The sequence below is a fragment of the Malania oleifera genome, chromosome 9, assembly GCF_029873635.1.
Source record: "Malania oleifera isolate guangnan ecotype guangnan chromosome 9, ASM2987363v1, whole genome shotgun sequence".
Taxonomy (NCBI): Eukaryota; Viridiplantae; Streptophyta; class Magnoliopsida; order Santalales; family Ximeniaceae; genus Malania; species Malania oleifera.
This window is the reverse complement of record NC_080425.1, coordinates 77,175,126-77,191,197: the sequence shown is the minus strand read 5'-3', so window position 1 is coordinate 77,191,197 and position 16,072 is coordinate 77,175,126. Positions and strand designations below refer to the sequence as shown.

General features: G+C 35.7%; 1 protein-coding gene across 2 annotated transcripts in view; it reads right to left on the bottom strand.

Annotated features, from left to right (window-relative positions):
* Window positions 1-13,523, bottom strand: part of LOC131164125 (protein unc-13 homolog) — a 105,253-nt gene extending 91,730 nt beyond the window's left edge. Inside the window, exons 1-8 of one of the 2 annotated variants that reach the window (XM_058121099.1) lie at window positions 13,207-13,523; window positions 12,899-12,963; window positions 11,643-11,895; window positions 11,367-11,433; window positions 11,025-11,175; window positions 6,241-6,408; window positions 404-499; window positions 50-259 (exon numbers count right to left, since the gene is read on the bottom strand). In XM_058121099.1, coding sequence (XP_057977082.1) covers window positions 50-259; window positions 404-499; window positions 6,241-6,408; window positions 11,025-11,175; window positions 11,367-11,433; window positions 11,643-11,895; window positions 12,899-12,963; window positions 13,207-13,384 — 1,188 coding nt within the window. In that variant the 5' untranslated portion in view covers window positions 13,385-13,523. Of the gene's footprint in view, window positions 1-49; window positions 260-403; window positions 500-6,240; window positions 6,409-11,024; window positions 11,176-11,366; window positions 11,445-11,642; window positions 11,896-12,898; window positions 12,964-13,206 lie in introns of those variants that run through there. The other variant, XM_058121100.1, reaches the window with a different exon arrangement.
* Window positions 13,524-16,072: the final 2,549 nt, after the last annotated feature.

Below are 16,072 nucleotides of genomic sequence, written 5' to 3'. Positions count from 1 at the left end.
CATATCACTGAAGTTTCAGCAACCAGAAATAAGAGAAGAAAACATATACCAGAATGAACGAGCCTTCTTCAAGAATGTCAAACACACCAAAGAGCAGTTTCTCATAAAGTCTGATATTCAAGTGATATCCAGCAGTCCAATAACAAGTTTCGCCCGGGATACCAAATTGTCCAGGAACAGATGAAAATTTTGAAGCAACTGCTATAATAGCTAATAAGACCTCAGCATGTTCAGAAGGTGACGTTGTGGTGTCACGCTCCTACAAGAAGTAATAACCTAGTAAGTATATTATAATTTAATGAAATAACAGTAAATATCCATAGAAACGTCAAAATTAACAAGTGTCAATGAAAAATAGAATTTGCAGCTATCAGAGTGTCATAAACCAACTAAAATGGCATACCTTTGCATTTCTAATATTATCAAGAGAACTTTTAATAGTACATTGTTCCTCTATTGTAATATTAGAAAAATAGAGAAGCTCTTCTAGAATACTTACCTGCAAGAATAGAAAGACCAAATTGTAACAGAAGACCAGAAAAATTCAATTCCTTGAATAAATTACTTTCCCATACTTCGACACATAAAATAAAGAATTAATTAGATATCAACTATAGTTAGCATAAAAACATTTCAGAACCCTTTCAAGCATTATTTGTAGTTTGGTTAGGATCCATATTACTTGGACTTGGTGATCAGTGGCAGGCATGGATAATTTTCTAGCCGTATGATCCCTTATATTCCCCAATATAGAACATCATCAATTAGGCAAAAAGGTGTCTAATTTTATGTTGGGAGGGGTTGGATGCCATGTACAACCCAATACAGCACCATTGTCTACGTCGTGATCATGCCATGTGGACACAGCTACGTCTTATGAAGGTGCTGAGGTGCAGAATCCAGTTAACAGATGTTTGAATGAAGTAAGCCTCATCAACAGAATACAGCACTAGCCCTGTTGGTCACATTGAGTTCAAAGAAGCTCCATTCAAACTTAACCCAAATACAAAATAAAATATAAAAAAAGGCACGCCACACAGAAGCTCAGTCTATAGTTTTCCAGCAAGTTGGGCCCAATGCTTATTATTAGGTGAATTTATACTTTAAACTTAATTTAAAATCTAAAACCTTAAATTTTAACTAATATGTTAACTAGATTATTAGTTACCTAGTGATATTTTTTATTTCAACCCAACATTAATAACATATGTAAAAACCAGAATAAACAAAAACACTTCAGGTTGGTCAAACTCAAGCTGTTAAATTAGCTCAATCTCATCCCAAACTCAAGTTCAGGCTCATATTTTCTGCTCAAACGCATAAATTTTGGGGCTGAACATGCTGGTATTCAGGTAGCTCATCCCCTACTTGGTATCAGACCATGCCTCTATTACAATCAAGGGGGCTAAGCCATCAATATGCTTGGACTTCATACAAAGCCATATATATATATATATATACACGCACATGTAGGCTTGATGTGACATAACAGTCAAGAAATTCTTGATAAAACCAATTCTCAAACCACATTACATAGTAATTTTCAATTTTATTTACGATTAGTTTCCATCAATGACATTTGCATATATCATTATAGGCCAATATTAAAAAGTATCATCATTTGTCAGTAATCAAAAAAATAATCATTTTGCTTTGGGTCAGAAATCCTAACTAACATTGATCTTCATATACATTATAGTTTCACACACACACATGCCTTGGGTCAGAAATCTTCCTTAGTATTGATCTTTGTGTACATTAAAACACACACACACACACACACACAAAGAGAACAAACAGCAACAACTTATTCTACTTCTTGCCTCCTCTTCACAGGGATGGAATGCCATAGAAAACCATATTTCATTTCACACCGGAGTCAATGTCGTGTCATGTCAAGTGCACACAAGCACACCCAGTCAAGGAGCCAAGTCTAATTAATAGATATTTGGACAAAAGATGAGCCTCTTCAACATTTTTTTGATAGCAAAAGAAGACTTCATTAATAGGAAAAGAATTTACACAAAAGAGAAAAAGACATCTCTTGAGAAAATTCTGAAACAAACTACAAGAAAGGAAAACCAAAAACAACAAAGAATAATAAATAAATAAGCATCAAGCTAGAAGATTCCTCCAATACAACAATAACAACAAAACCAAGCCTTAGTCCCACTAGGTGGAGTCGGCTATATGAATCATTTTCCGCCAATTTATGCAATCATGGACCATTTATTTTGATAGATTCAAGGATATTAAACCCTTACTCACAATTTCCTCCCAAATTATTTTAGGTCTACCCCTAACCCTTCTACTGCCCCCCACAGTAACTAAGTCACTCTTCCTCACAGGTACACTATGTGGCCTACGTTGCAAGTGTCCATACCGTCTGAGTCATCCCTTCCTAATCTTATCTTCTATAAGAGTTACACCTAACTTACCACGAATATGTTTATTCTTTAATTTATCTTTCAATGTTATACCACTCATCCATCTAAGCATTCTCATCTCGGCAACTTTTACTTTTTGGATATTATGTTTCTTCGTCGCCCAACATTCTAATCCATATAGCATAGCTGGTCTTATAGCTTTCCTATAAAATTTCCCTTTCAATTTTAAGGGTATTCTACGATCACAAAGCACACTTGAAGCACTTCTCCATTTTACCCAACCTGCTTTAACTCTATGCATTACATCATCTTCAATTTCTATCAAGCTAGAAGATTCCTCCAATCTCACTGTAAATCCAGAAAGCTAGCTCCCTAAGAAATCCAAATCCGACACATCACAAAGAGGCCATTTAAAGGGTTTTTTTCCCAAACCAGCATCCAATTCAGCATTCTCCCAGAAAAGATCCATGCACCCATAACTCCCACAAAACTGCAAATATTCTACATTTCCACAGTGCTTCTGTATCTTTCCTCTTAGCAAAACCTGCGAAAGAAGTAGCTAACAAGTCCTTCATCAACATAGGACACACCCAAGTCTCACCCAAAACACCAAATAACTTGTTCCAAATCCTCCAAGCAAATTTGCAATGCAAAAAAACATGAGAAGCTGTCGCAGAGTCCTTATAACAGAGCACATAAACGTCAGGAGAAAGAGCCTTCAAAAGTCTCCTGATCTACAAAAAGTTGTTAGTATTGATTTTATTGAGCACAACCAACCAAACAAAAGCCTTAATTTTTGGGGGTACCTTGGCCTTCCAAATAATAGACCAGACAGGAAATAAAAAATTGAACCGTATCAAGAATTCAAAGAATGATTTGCAAGAATACACCCCCGAATGATCCAAAGACCAAGAATGAACATCCCTCCTTGAAGAAAGATTACGATAAGGACAACAAGGATGACAAATCCACCATCTCCCTGTCACTAAGAGCTCTCCAGAAGTGGACAGTCCAAGAAACCCAAGGACTACTCAAACCGCCAGCAAAAAATAGAGATAACACCATTCTGCCTTGAGCTCAAACGGAAAAGACGAGGAAAGGATGTGGATAGTACAACATTCCCCAACCAAAGGTCTTTCTAAAAAACGAATCCAAGAACCCCTCCCTACCTCAAATTTGGCACGGGAAGTGAATAAAGGACAAAGAAATAGACCTTCATAGACTCCCCAAGGAACATCTTAAACTAGCATTGATATCCCAACCATTCTCACTCAACCCAAACTTACTTCTAATAACTCCATGCCTACGGGAAGAATCTTCTAGGAGAAAACATCATAACCATTTAGCTAAAAGAGCGGTGTTTTTAGACACCAACTCACCAAGTCCCAGCCCTCTCTCCTTTATTGGACCTGCAAACCTCATCCAAGCTCACTAAAATGGTACCTATGAACCCTCACTCCAGACCACAAGAAACCTCTCATAATTCTCTAAACTTTGCTAGCTATCCCGCCTATCCCTGCATGAATTTTTAAAACAGACAAGAAATACAACGGGATACTAAATAAACAATCCTAAATAAGAGTAATTTTAGCCCACCCCCCCCCCCCCCCCGAAAAGAGAGAAGAGATTCCCCCTTCCAACCATCTAATTGCTTTGTCACCCTTTCCACAACCAGATTCCAAAAATCCCCAAATCTAGGATTGCCCCCAAAAGGACCCCAACGAAAGTCAAAGGCCAATCCAGTAGACCAGAACCCACCTCATAAGCCCACTCCATAGCACACTCAACAAGCACATTAATAGCCGCTAAATCACTCCTCCCCGTACTAATTTTAAGCAACACCCTCTCAACAACATGAAGAATACCAAAAGTTCTCCTGCAAGAAAGGCTATGAACATCCAAAAAAATGGTGTCATCAACAATCTGAAGATGAGAAACCACCAGTCTCTCTCTCCCTATTCAAGTATGACCTAATCTCAATGATGGGTCTTTTCCTTTATTTCATTAATTGTCAAGTACATATCAAACTGTAATACCCTTACTAACTCACAATTATTAACACAACTCTAGCACATACTAATAATGTTAAATGACCAAAATAATCATTAATACTCCCCCTCAAGCTAGAGCATATATATCATAAGCTCCTAGCTTGTTACAAATGAATTTCACACAAGCACCTCCCAAGGGTTAGGTGAATAAATCAGTAAGCTGCAAATCAGACTTCACATAAGTGATTGAAAAGAGCTTCTGCACAAGTTTCTCCTGAACAAAGTGACAATGTACTTCAACATCCTTAACAAAATCAGGGATAATTTAGATAGGAAACAATAAGACATCTCCTTAACAAAATCTTGGATGATTCAGATGAAAAACAAAGGACAAACCAGATGGCAAAGAGAACAAAACAAAAAAAACTAGCACAATCTAACAATTGAACAAAAAATGCCAGCCACGCTGAATATCCAAAAAGCTCAGTCCCTTAAAGTTCCCATGACCCACACACCAAAGACAAGCCAAATAATGAATCTTCTCCAAACCGGAAGAAATGAAAACTTCTTCCCGAAGAAAATACACGCATTATGTTCCATAAACAGCCCCCAAAATAATGCAAAGAAAGCACACTTCATAACACTGCCCTTTCCTTTTTCCCACCAAAATCAACAAAAGAAACTGCCAAAAAATCCTCCACTGTCTCTAGAGAAACCCAACATTCTCCGAAATAATTGAATAGCTTGTCATATCGTCTAAGCAGAATCGCAATGCATAAAAAGTTGTGACGCAGATTATGAACACTTAAAGTGAAACACACAAACATCTGGAGAGAGAGCCTTCAAAGGTCTCCTAATCTGCAGCAAGTTATTGTATTGAATATATTAAGTGCAAACAACCGGAGAGAAGACTTGATTTTAGGTGGGGACTTTGGTCTTTCCAAAAAGCTGTATAAAGATGAAAGGAAGAATCAGTACTAGTCAAAAATTCTCAAAAAAGATTTGCGAGGAAAACCTCTGAGGAATCCAAAGACCAGGACCAAGTAGGCAACTATCCACTTCCAAAGAGACCCGACAGTTATTCAGCAAGACTAAGAAAGAGGATAACTCTTCCGTCTCCCTATCATTCAAGGACATCAAGAAGTGAAAACCCCAATAAGGTAAAGGAGCGCCTGGATCAACAGTAAATGAAGGAATCATTCACCCCTGAACTCAAATGAAAAGGCACGAAAAGAGATGGACAAAACAAAGTTCCCCAACCAAAGATCTCTTCTAAAGTGCATATTGCAACCCTTAGTAATAAAGAGGGGGGAAAATCTGAAAAATAGCTTTCCATGGACTTTCCGAAGAGCATCTAGATCCCAAATTAGAATCCCACCAATTCTTGTCTAGTCCAAACTTGCTTTTAACAACTCTATGCCACAAGGAAGAATCCTCTGGTGAGAACCTCCAAAGCCATTGGCTACGAGAGCCATGCTTTTAGCCAGAAAATTTCCAAGACCCAAACCACCCTCCTGATTAGACCTATAGCATTCAAATATAAAATTCCATCATATTGAACATAGCCATTAGGGACAATGGCAACCATCTCCATTCATGATATAAAATTTGAAAAACTGTCATTTCAGGAAAACTGAAAAACATACCCATACCTAAGCATTTGAGAAGGTACCCAATCATGATTCATGAAAAATCTTCATATACCTATGATGGAACATACTTTTTACTTAAATGCTAGAGAAAATGGAAAGGTGCCATTCCAATACACCCTACTATGTTGAATATGGGCACAATAAACTAATTTATTCTTCTACAAGTGGAAGAATTCATTTTTAAAGTAATAAACAAAGTTAAATAAGTACCTGTCTCATTTTCCACTGCATGTATAACTTCTCATTAAGGAAATTAGACTTCGACATGCCACTCAAAAGCCACAATGAGATTTGAGGAACATCAATTTGTCCATATGTCTTCCTTGAAGCTAACTGCATCAGCCTTTTCCTGATGCATGAATCCACAGCTTTTGAAATCTAGTTGGGGAGACAATATATAAGAAGCTATGGCAGGATGAACAAAAAAAAACAGAAAAAAGATTTGGCAGCAGTGGTTATGCGACTGAATATTATAACAAAGCAAATAAGTAGGAAACCAGCTTCCACTGTCAACATATTAACTACACTGGTCAATCATGGTAAGCTATTCCCAAAGTTACATAGAGAAATTAAAGCAACCTGTCTTTTCTCCTCCTTCAAAATCTGAGAAATCAACTATAAGTTCAGGAGGTAATTTGAGGGTCTTTTGCTCCCGCAACATATCAAAAAAATGAAGGTGGAATGTAATGCAAAGCCACAACAGGACATCCTTCTGACATCTCATACAAAATAGAACCAAAATGACAAAAACATCCATTATAACACAGAATTCATGTACTTAAAAAGTAATGACTAAAGTTGCAAATTCCATGCATAAAATTTCAATAGTATATCAATTCTTACTCATTCAGTGTCAACAATAAAGGCGATGCAATCAGCATGGAGAATTTTTTTTTTCATTTCTTTAGGATATTTTTATTGAAATCATATCATTTGCATCTTAAGAGTATTCCTATTAGGATATTTTTATTGAAATCATACCATTTGCATCTTAGAGTATTCCTAAGTAGTAATTAAGTCTATTAAGTTTTTAAAGCTATCTTTTTGTTCTCGTTGTAAGCATATAAAAGACCTCCTATTTAGTCATTATTCAGGTTAAAATTACATTTATTTTGTAATTGGACAATGGTTTGAGGCAATTGTCAGTGTTATTTGAAAGGACTCAAAATTTTAACTCAAATCACTGCTGTAGTTAGTATTTAACAGGATAGTCTACAAGCTTTCACTAAAACTCATAGGATTTGCAATTCCAACTTAAATTGTCATGCTATGCCTCTGCTTCTTCCTTTGTTGTTGATCCATAGCCATATCCTTTCCATCCCAACCACCACCAATGTCCAGTACCACTGTTAGCAAACACTAGCCTCCATTCCTTTAACCACTGCATCCCTTTCCCATCACCAAGGGGGGGAAATATTTTTGTGCAACCCAACTCCTTCAAACCCTCATCAACCCTAACCACCTCAACCCACATCAAACCTAAACACAGAATTGCCAACTTAGTCAAAGCCATTTGAAGCAATCAAAGACCTTCATCTTCTTTTGTTATCAACCTTACTCATATGCTCTTCCTGTCAGTTGCAAGGCTTTTTGACTCAAAGACCTTCATCTTGTTTTGTCATCGATTAACATAATCCTGTCACTGTCAACCTGAATCCTAAGCCCTTGTTATCATTTGCAAGGCTCACGATCAAAAACCTCCCATTATGGATTAGTGGCTCATTGTCACTGACCTCATTCAAGGGCCCTTGTCATCATTTGCAGACATGCTGAACCAGGAAGCAATCTTCAACCTTCCTCCAGACAGCCAGGCCAAGCATAGAATGATGCCAAAACCCTATTCCACTTGCTTTGAGGAAGCTAAAAAAAAAAAGCCACACCAAACGAAGAACTAAAATTTAAAAGACCCAGACCAAACCAGTTCAATTGAGTCAGACTTAACCAGTCTACTCAAATTGGACCAAAATGGTTTCATGAACAAGGATCCAAAAGCCTAACAGAAAAAAAAATTGTGACAAACAAACAGTTGCCCAAAAAAGGACTCAAAGGTAAGAGTGGAAGGAACGAACTGAAAAAAATAAATTAATAAAATAAAAAATCCAAGAATTAACCTCTCAGATAGCTTCTCTCAACTCTTAGGTTGTTACATTTCAAAATCAGATTGTCTATTAGTTCGATGTTTGATGCTTCTGAGTCCAAGATTTCCACTTTTTAAAATTTGAAGTAGAAAACAAAAGGAACTTGTGGACATTGATGTTTCTTCTCGCAACGCAATATTGTCCATTCCATAATAGGCTACCTACTTCGGCGCAGGCTTCTAGCAAACCAAATCAGGGTCGCTTTGCTTGAGGCAGGAGAGAGAAAACCAGAGATTTTATTTTCGAGGTGTCCACCAAGAAGAAAACATTGGTACAGCAGCCATTAGTCTCAAGGGGCTCACATGTATCTGGTGGAATAGTCCCATTGTTCAGTGCCAACTTCAGAGACAAGCTCCAATTTCTGAGTGGAATCTTCTTACAAGGCATCTGATGGGCTAAAAAAGTAATTTCAATCAATTATGAGCAGATGATGTATTTCAGTCAAGCTGTGAGTGCAAGCTAAACATGATACTGATATTGAAACATACGTGCTTGAGTTTCAAAAATTGGTTGCTTGTTCTTTTGATGAAGATGCACGCTAACATATTAATTGGTACATTGGAGGACTTCACTATGGCCTACACATTGTGCTACAATTCTACGACCTCAACTCGGTTGATCAAGCTGCTGCTTTTGCTACAACTGCCAAGAAAAAGAGCAAATATTGTAAGGACAGTTATAAGGAAATGTCAGGTCCACATGAGCCACCTCCTACCCCCAAAAAAGATGCCTGAGCCAAAGAAGGTTGAATGCTTTTGAATCGACCGTTACAATTGCGGGCAGAACTAAAACTCCAAGTACAGTTATCCTACAAACCCATAGTGAAGACATTTTTTAATCAATAAATAATATCTTACTCAAAAGGGATGCAACCCCAATACAAAAAACAAAAATAATCACCAGCACTGCAGGGTGCCGCAAAAATCAATAATTACAAGAGGATCAATCAAAAACAGTCCACTGTGTCAGCTCATAACAGCAGCAATCTGCTGGAATGTACTAATCTGAAAGGGCGTAACCACTCCTTCAAAGGCTCTCCTATTTCTTTCCTTCTAAACACATCATAAGATGGCAAAGGGGATGAGGGTCAAAACTTTAACCTTCTCTTTAGCGGCTAAGAAACCTTTCCGAGTCCATAATTCCTCTCTTATAAAGCTGGCAGTGGCCCACAGCTGCCTGGGCAATGAAAAGGCCATGCTCCAAAAGTTCCCGGTCCAGGGGCAGTGCAGGAAGATGTGGTAAACAGATTCAGCATTATTACACACAAAAAACACCTGTTGATGACAGGCAGCTCCTTTTCTCCAGGTTTCAAGCATTATCACACATTCAAATCTTCCCATGCATTGCCTCTGAAGCAGGAAAAGCAGCCTTTGTCAGGGCTGCTTTTTTCATATGTGTTTTGCTGCTATTTATTCATTTTGTTCCCAATGGGAAAGAGTTTTCTGTAAAAAAGGATCTGACCATGAATCTGCCATACTATCTGGGATCCATTTTGGTTTGTTGGTAATGTTCCAGAACTTGTAGTGGAGACTCTTGAAGATCATGAAGCCAAGTCTAAGACTGGAGGGCTCTACTAATGATCAGACTATGAATGCAACTGAGTATTCCAGGGATGAAGATGAAGAAGGTAAAATTAGGTTGATTTCTTTATTCAACTGACAAAGATTGATATATAGTCAGCATAGTGAATCAATTTTATTTTTCATTTTTTTTATTTAGGATTTTTTATTGGGATCTTATCTTTTAGATGTTACAATATCTCTTTTTAGGAAAGTAATATAAGTTTGTTTAGGTTTTTAAAACTATTCTTTTGTTCACCAAGAATTGTAATTGTACGCATAAAAAAGGCCTTCTATGTGGTTAAACATCAGCCTCACATCAAAAAGGCTAAACAAATTCTGTATCAGTATGCCTTTTCTTCATATCTTTTTGAGGTATATACAGTTGAATGTCAGCGCCAAGAGTCGTACAACTTTCTTATTCACCCTTGCATCCTTGTTTAATCATTTTTTGATGAGCTATCTTTAGCTACTTTGTTAACATTACGCATTAAGGACATAAAATGTTAATCAACATCCGATGAAAATAAAAAGTTCTTAGCATAATTGCTGAAGGCCATAATAGTTTCATGCTTTTTAGCAAAGAAATAATTGACAATTTCATTTACAATAAGAATCTCAAGAACAAGATGTTGAAAACAGTTTCGGTTAGTTACAATTTCCTTTCAACGTTGTGTAATAATGAATTATCAGAATAGCTAAAGTCTGTTTGAAATCAGTTCTTTCACCCTTATCTTAAGCAAAACAAACTGATAGTAATTTCATCAAAATTATAATACTAATAATAATACTAGGTAGAATATAGGGAGATTATTCCTTATTGTCACATCAAGTAAGCTTATTTTTTGACCGAGGATCCTGTATTGTATTGGCATCATAACATTTATCGCCAGTACTGATACACCAAGGCATTAAAAACTTGTAGACTGTTATAAATAACATCTAACAGGGAGCAAGCAAGGTGTTTCTTTCTGAAATCTGAATGCTGTGCTAACATTCTAATTATACAGCTTTCTACATTAATCAATTTATGACCACTCGTATGTGCTGTGACATTCTTCTTTTTTATTACCTTTTCTAGTCGCACAATTATATAACTATATATAAATATATGAATTTTTTAGCACTACAACAAGGTAAACAAATATGTTGAGCCTAAAAGTACCATCTAGCCCACTTTATTCTTTTTGATAAGTGTAGTTCATAAAAATACACCTTTTAAGTTTAAACATGAGTGTAACCAGATGCATGCACATAGGAATTGCAGTGAACGCCAAAGGAGGGCATAACAGCTTGCCTGCATTTGAACACGTATAATGTCAATTATTTCTGAATGTCTTTCCAAATATTGAGATTGTAAATGTACTTTCTCCTTTTTACTCTTCAGCCTGGTCAGAAATTTAGGACTTCTCTCTTTCATCCTATCCTCAACTGAATGTACTTCAATCCTGGTTGTGTAAACAGCAATTAATGAGAGAGCGAAGACAATAAAATAAAAATAAATAAAAAAAGAAAATTAAACCCAAGTGTCACATTAAGTGGTGGACATACTGAAATGATGAAAGGGAAGTGCACCTTCATGTGAAGCATAGACGTTAGTCACTAATGCACAAAAACAGTTAAAAGAGTGATAGTTTACCCAGAAGATACAGTAGCTGCCAGAAATACTTCATAGGCTGTTTCCCGCAAGTCATCATCCGACAATCCTTCAAAAGACCTAAAAGTATGTATCAGTCTACTCAATAAATGAAACTGATGTAAGTCAGAAAATAATTTTTTAACAAGAAATATGTATAAGTCAAGAAAGAATAATTGAACTAATATTCTCCTAAGAAAAATGGCAAAATCATTTAGTTAAATTCATATTGCATCAAATTTTCAACTACCAAGGAAAAAAAAAATAGAACAATTGTACCTGTTTTAAGGATGGGTAAACCTAATGAAGGAAAACCAACATTTTCCACAACTTTTGAACGTGCAACTGTTGGGGCTGCACATTTAACACCAGTTTCTTCCCCGCATATAGCATTATCCTCAACAATAGAAGAGTGTGATGGATGATTAGTTTTCTCGTTCATATCAACTGGAGGAGGCACACGCCGAGGAGGAGACCCAGATAAATCTGGATCTGAAGCAAGAAAATATGAACTCCCTAATTGAGAAGGAATCTGCCCAGGGAACACATTAATTGGAACAGTAACTTAGTCATGAAGGCAAAACTTCATTTCTACGAATTTCATGAGTTATTGTATCCAACGGCTTTATATTTATAGGAGTTTGGTCATTTGGAGCACACTGGGACTGTTTATATATAACCATGTCATCATTTTCAGCCTCTTCACTTCTCATGGGCAAAGATACATTACCAGTGTACGAATGCAGTATCAACATAGAGATTTAGGGACTTCAAATTCTTATGATACTCTAAAGCACCCATATGTATAAAAGATACTATCACCCATTCTATCAACACAGATGGAAAAGTAGAACATAGAACGGTAGGTTAGACTACTTACTTCCTCAAGCTCATGCTTGCAAATTCTGGGGAAAAAAATCAAATAAGCATCTTTTAAGGTACTTAAAACACTTTAATTTTTCACATCAAGCGTGTTACTGCTCATTTATAGGCAGGGAATACAACCATAAGCCACTATTCTCCACCCAAGTTGCCATTACCAGTTATCATGTTACATATGGTGTTAAAAGAGAGCGTAAAACTAAAACACATAACCCTATGTTTTGGAGAGGCCTGGATTTGTATTTGTGAGGATTTGGATTTGGATTTGATGTACTATAAAATTGAATTGAAATTTATCCAAATTCACCCAAACTCAAATCCAAAATTCATGCTCCCAAAATCAACGTAAATGGAAATTTAAAACATGATTGGGCTCAACTGGGTAATGCCGCATCAAACTCTTTCGGATATGGTCCTTAAAAAAAAAAAAAGGAGAGAGAAAATAGACAACCTGATTCATCAGATTGAACAAACATGTGTAAACCTTAAATTACACCTTAAAACACCTTGCTAGCCATTTATAACTTACAATACGTTTGATATTTCATTTAGTATGAAGACAAAGAAATCCACCGAAAAAAATTTATAAAAAAAAAAAAACAACAATAACAACTAAGGACCCTCAATATTACGTAATTATATAAAATCCTTACCGTCGCTGGATAATTTGATTCCTTGTGGTACTTATCGGTGGCTTCAGACACATCAACGACTACACCTGGTAACAAACGAGACAATAAATGCTCGCACAATCAGTACCTTAAATTCACCAAAAGAAATACACAACTACTCTATACTGTTTACTTCCACGGAAACTGTTGAACAAAAGAAGAAACCAGAAGAGATTAATTCAAGTGAAGTAGCTTAGTTCGTATTATTATCAGGCTTGGCTAAGCTAGCAGCGAAACTTCTTTACTAATATTCCAGCGTGTTCTCGGGGACCAAACGCGGAGCTGCGTACCGGATTTGACGCAGCGGATGACGTAATCGGCACTGAGACGGTCGAGATCGACGTCGGAGATGGTGGTGGGAGGGGGTGGAGATTGCGGTGGAACTTCGTCCATGAAAGCTGACGATAATACGAAGCTAAGGAGCTTGCGACGATCGTCGCGGTAACGTTCCAATAGAGAGGCTTCCATGGCTGACTGGCGGAGTGAAGGAGCAGAGACCTGTCGGGGGGAGGAAATATGCTTTTCCTTTCCCAATTCTGACAAAGCGCGAAGTCGGACTGTCGGAGGTCTCCACTTTCCGACTTTAAAATTTAAATAAATGGAAAAGGAAAAATCGCAGCGCGACAATTTTATAAATACTACATTTCGAATCTAACTAAATTATGTCTTAACCTAATTAATTATATTTAATAAAAACTAATTAAATATTTAACTTTTTTTCCCTCCTTTTATTACATTTACAACATATTAAATTTTTTTGTAGCTTTTGAAATTACATAAAAATATAGTTCATTTAGTTGTCCTAAGAAAACAAGTATATTACATGTACGCAATGTTTTTTTTAGACAAGTATGCCAAATAATTTTAGGACAAAAGCCTTCTTATGTGTCTATTTTGCTCCTCAAGTTCGTGGGCAAGGGGCGGTGTGGGACTTGTGAGTGGGGGGGGGTCCATGCTAAGTGGGTTTGCATAAGGGCACCTACCTAAATTGATGGTAGGGGTGAGTATTCGATCAGTTCGGTGAATTCGATTAATTAATCAAACTAACCAGAAAAATTCAGTTAAAAAATCTCATTAACTGAACCAATCAAAATTTCATATGTAACCAAACCCAAACTCGACCGAATTGAGTTTTGGTTAATTCGGTTAACCGATTTTAGCTGACTTCATGTTTTAATATATATAAAATATAAATAAAATTTAGCATATATGCATAATATATAAAATATTTTAATATATATGTAATTATTTACTATTAATTTATACTATTCGGTTAATCAAATTAACTGAACTCAAAAACCGAACCGAAAATCAAAAATCAAAATTAAACAAAAATGTAAATCAAATCAAATAAATTTTTAATCAATCCAGCAATTGAATCAATTTTAACCGAATTATGTTCACTGGTGTGGCGGTCCTATGGCTGTCATACACTCATACATCATCCTTGAGCCTACACCCCTCAATAACTAAAAATGTTCATCTGTGCAAGTTTAGGGTGGATTTTGAGACTAAAGATGAAGACCTCAATCTCTATCTTCTTTATACTTTTTCAATTTGTAATTTTTAATTATTATTTTCAATGGATTACAAATGGACTATTAGATATAATAAAATTATTTTTGCACTCCTAGTTTCTGTTATCAAGGAAAATGGGAGGAAAGGGAGTGAGCCCACAATTCCTGAGTGAAACACAATGCTGAGTGCCTTGCAATACAATTTCAACACGAGGTAAAGCTCCCAACCCTCTTCCACGTTTAGCAGAAAAAATATTGCTGCCACTTAAGAGAAATGGATTTTTTTTTTTTTTTTTTTAAATGATTTCTCTATTAATAAATTATTTGAAGCACGAGGATGGAGCAAACATTTTACATATTTTGTTCAGAATATTTGAAGTCTTTCACGTTAATCTTGAAACTTCTAGTTGTTTCTGTGAGGTTTATGAAAATTGAATCTAATTGGGTGAGAAAAGAGGATTCTTCCAAGTCTAGAATCGTGCCCTCTAGTTCAACTCTAATTACTTCTCTGGTGTCTCTTTATTCGATAAGAAGTTGGAATCTTTAGTTGAAAGGATTGCTCATTTGGAAGAATTGTTCAATCTATAAATGACGAAACATTGGAGAAGATTTTGAAGCAAAATGGAGAAAACTTAGCTCTTGTTCAACATCATCCAATCTTCTGTAATGATATTTTTGAGTAACTCGCAGTTTATGTACTCATAAAAATCTCTTATGGTTGTCTAAAATAATTTTTATGCTTGTTATGTTTTATGGCTCCCTGGTTCTTTTTTATGATGTCAAAAAGAGGGGAGAAGAATGTGATTATGCTTGATTTTATACACTCTAATACTCTGTGATATTATATTTAGTTATAATATTGTTCGGTAAATTCTTTGTTCTAATTATAATACACTAATGTATGTGAATGTTCTACTATCAACTGCTATTAGTAAAGAGGAGATACATATAATTTAAGGATAACAATGTATATCGTAAGGGTCATACATAGTAATTATGACATATGCTGAGGGTTAGCATAATGTATAAAAGTTTTGTCATTAAAAATGGAGAAAATGTTGGGAGCAAGATTTTGATGGGTGACAAAATTTACATGTATGTTTAGATACAATTACAGATGTATTGATGAATGCAATTGCATTGATAGGTGCATTTACATATGTTGAATTAGATGTTAATTAAGAACATGTTAAAGAGTAAATTGAGCTTACCATGCTTTGTTTAAGTTATTTATATTTTTTTATGATTAATTATGATTAACATATTGACCAAGATCTAGATTTAAGCCAATATATTGAGCTTTAACGGTTATATTTTAAAGATTAAGCTCAAACCTGACTTAGGATTCTTGGAAATTGAAATATTATTAGAAGACCAATTCATTGGAACTCTTAAGATCTGGCGCCTCATCTCTCTCTCTCTAAAGAAATTTTATACAAAACTTATGTTGGTATTGTTGAAAGCTAACATTCAAGGAAGCTTAATTGACAATATAGTATGTACTTGTACCATATGCTATGTATATATAATATAGTATACATATATGTGCTATATAGTATGTATTGCACATACTATTATGGGTGTGTATTATGTATTACATATCTATTATATGTATTGTATACATATATTATGTACTATA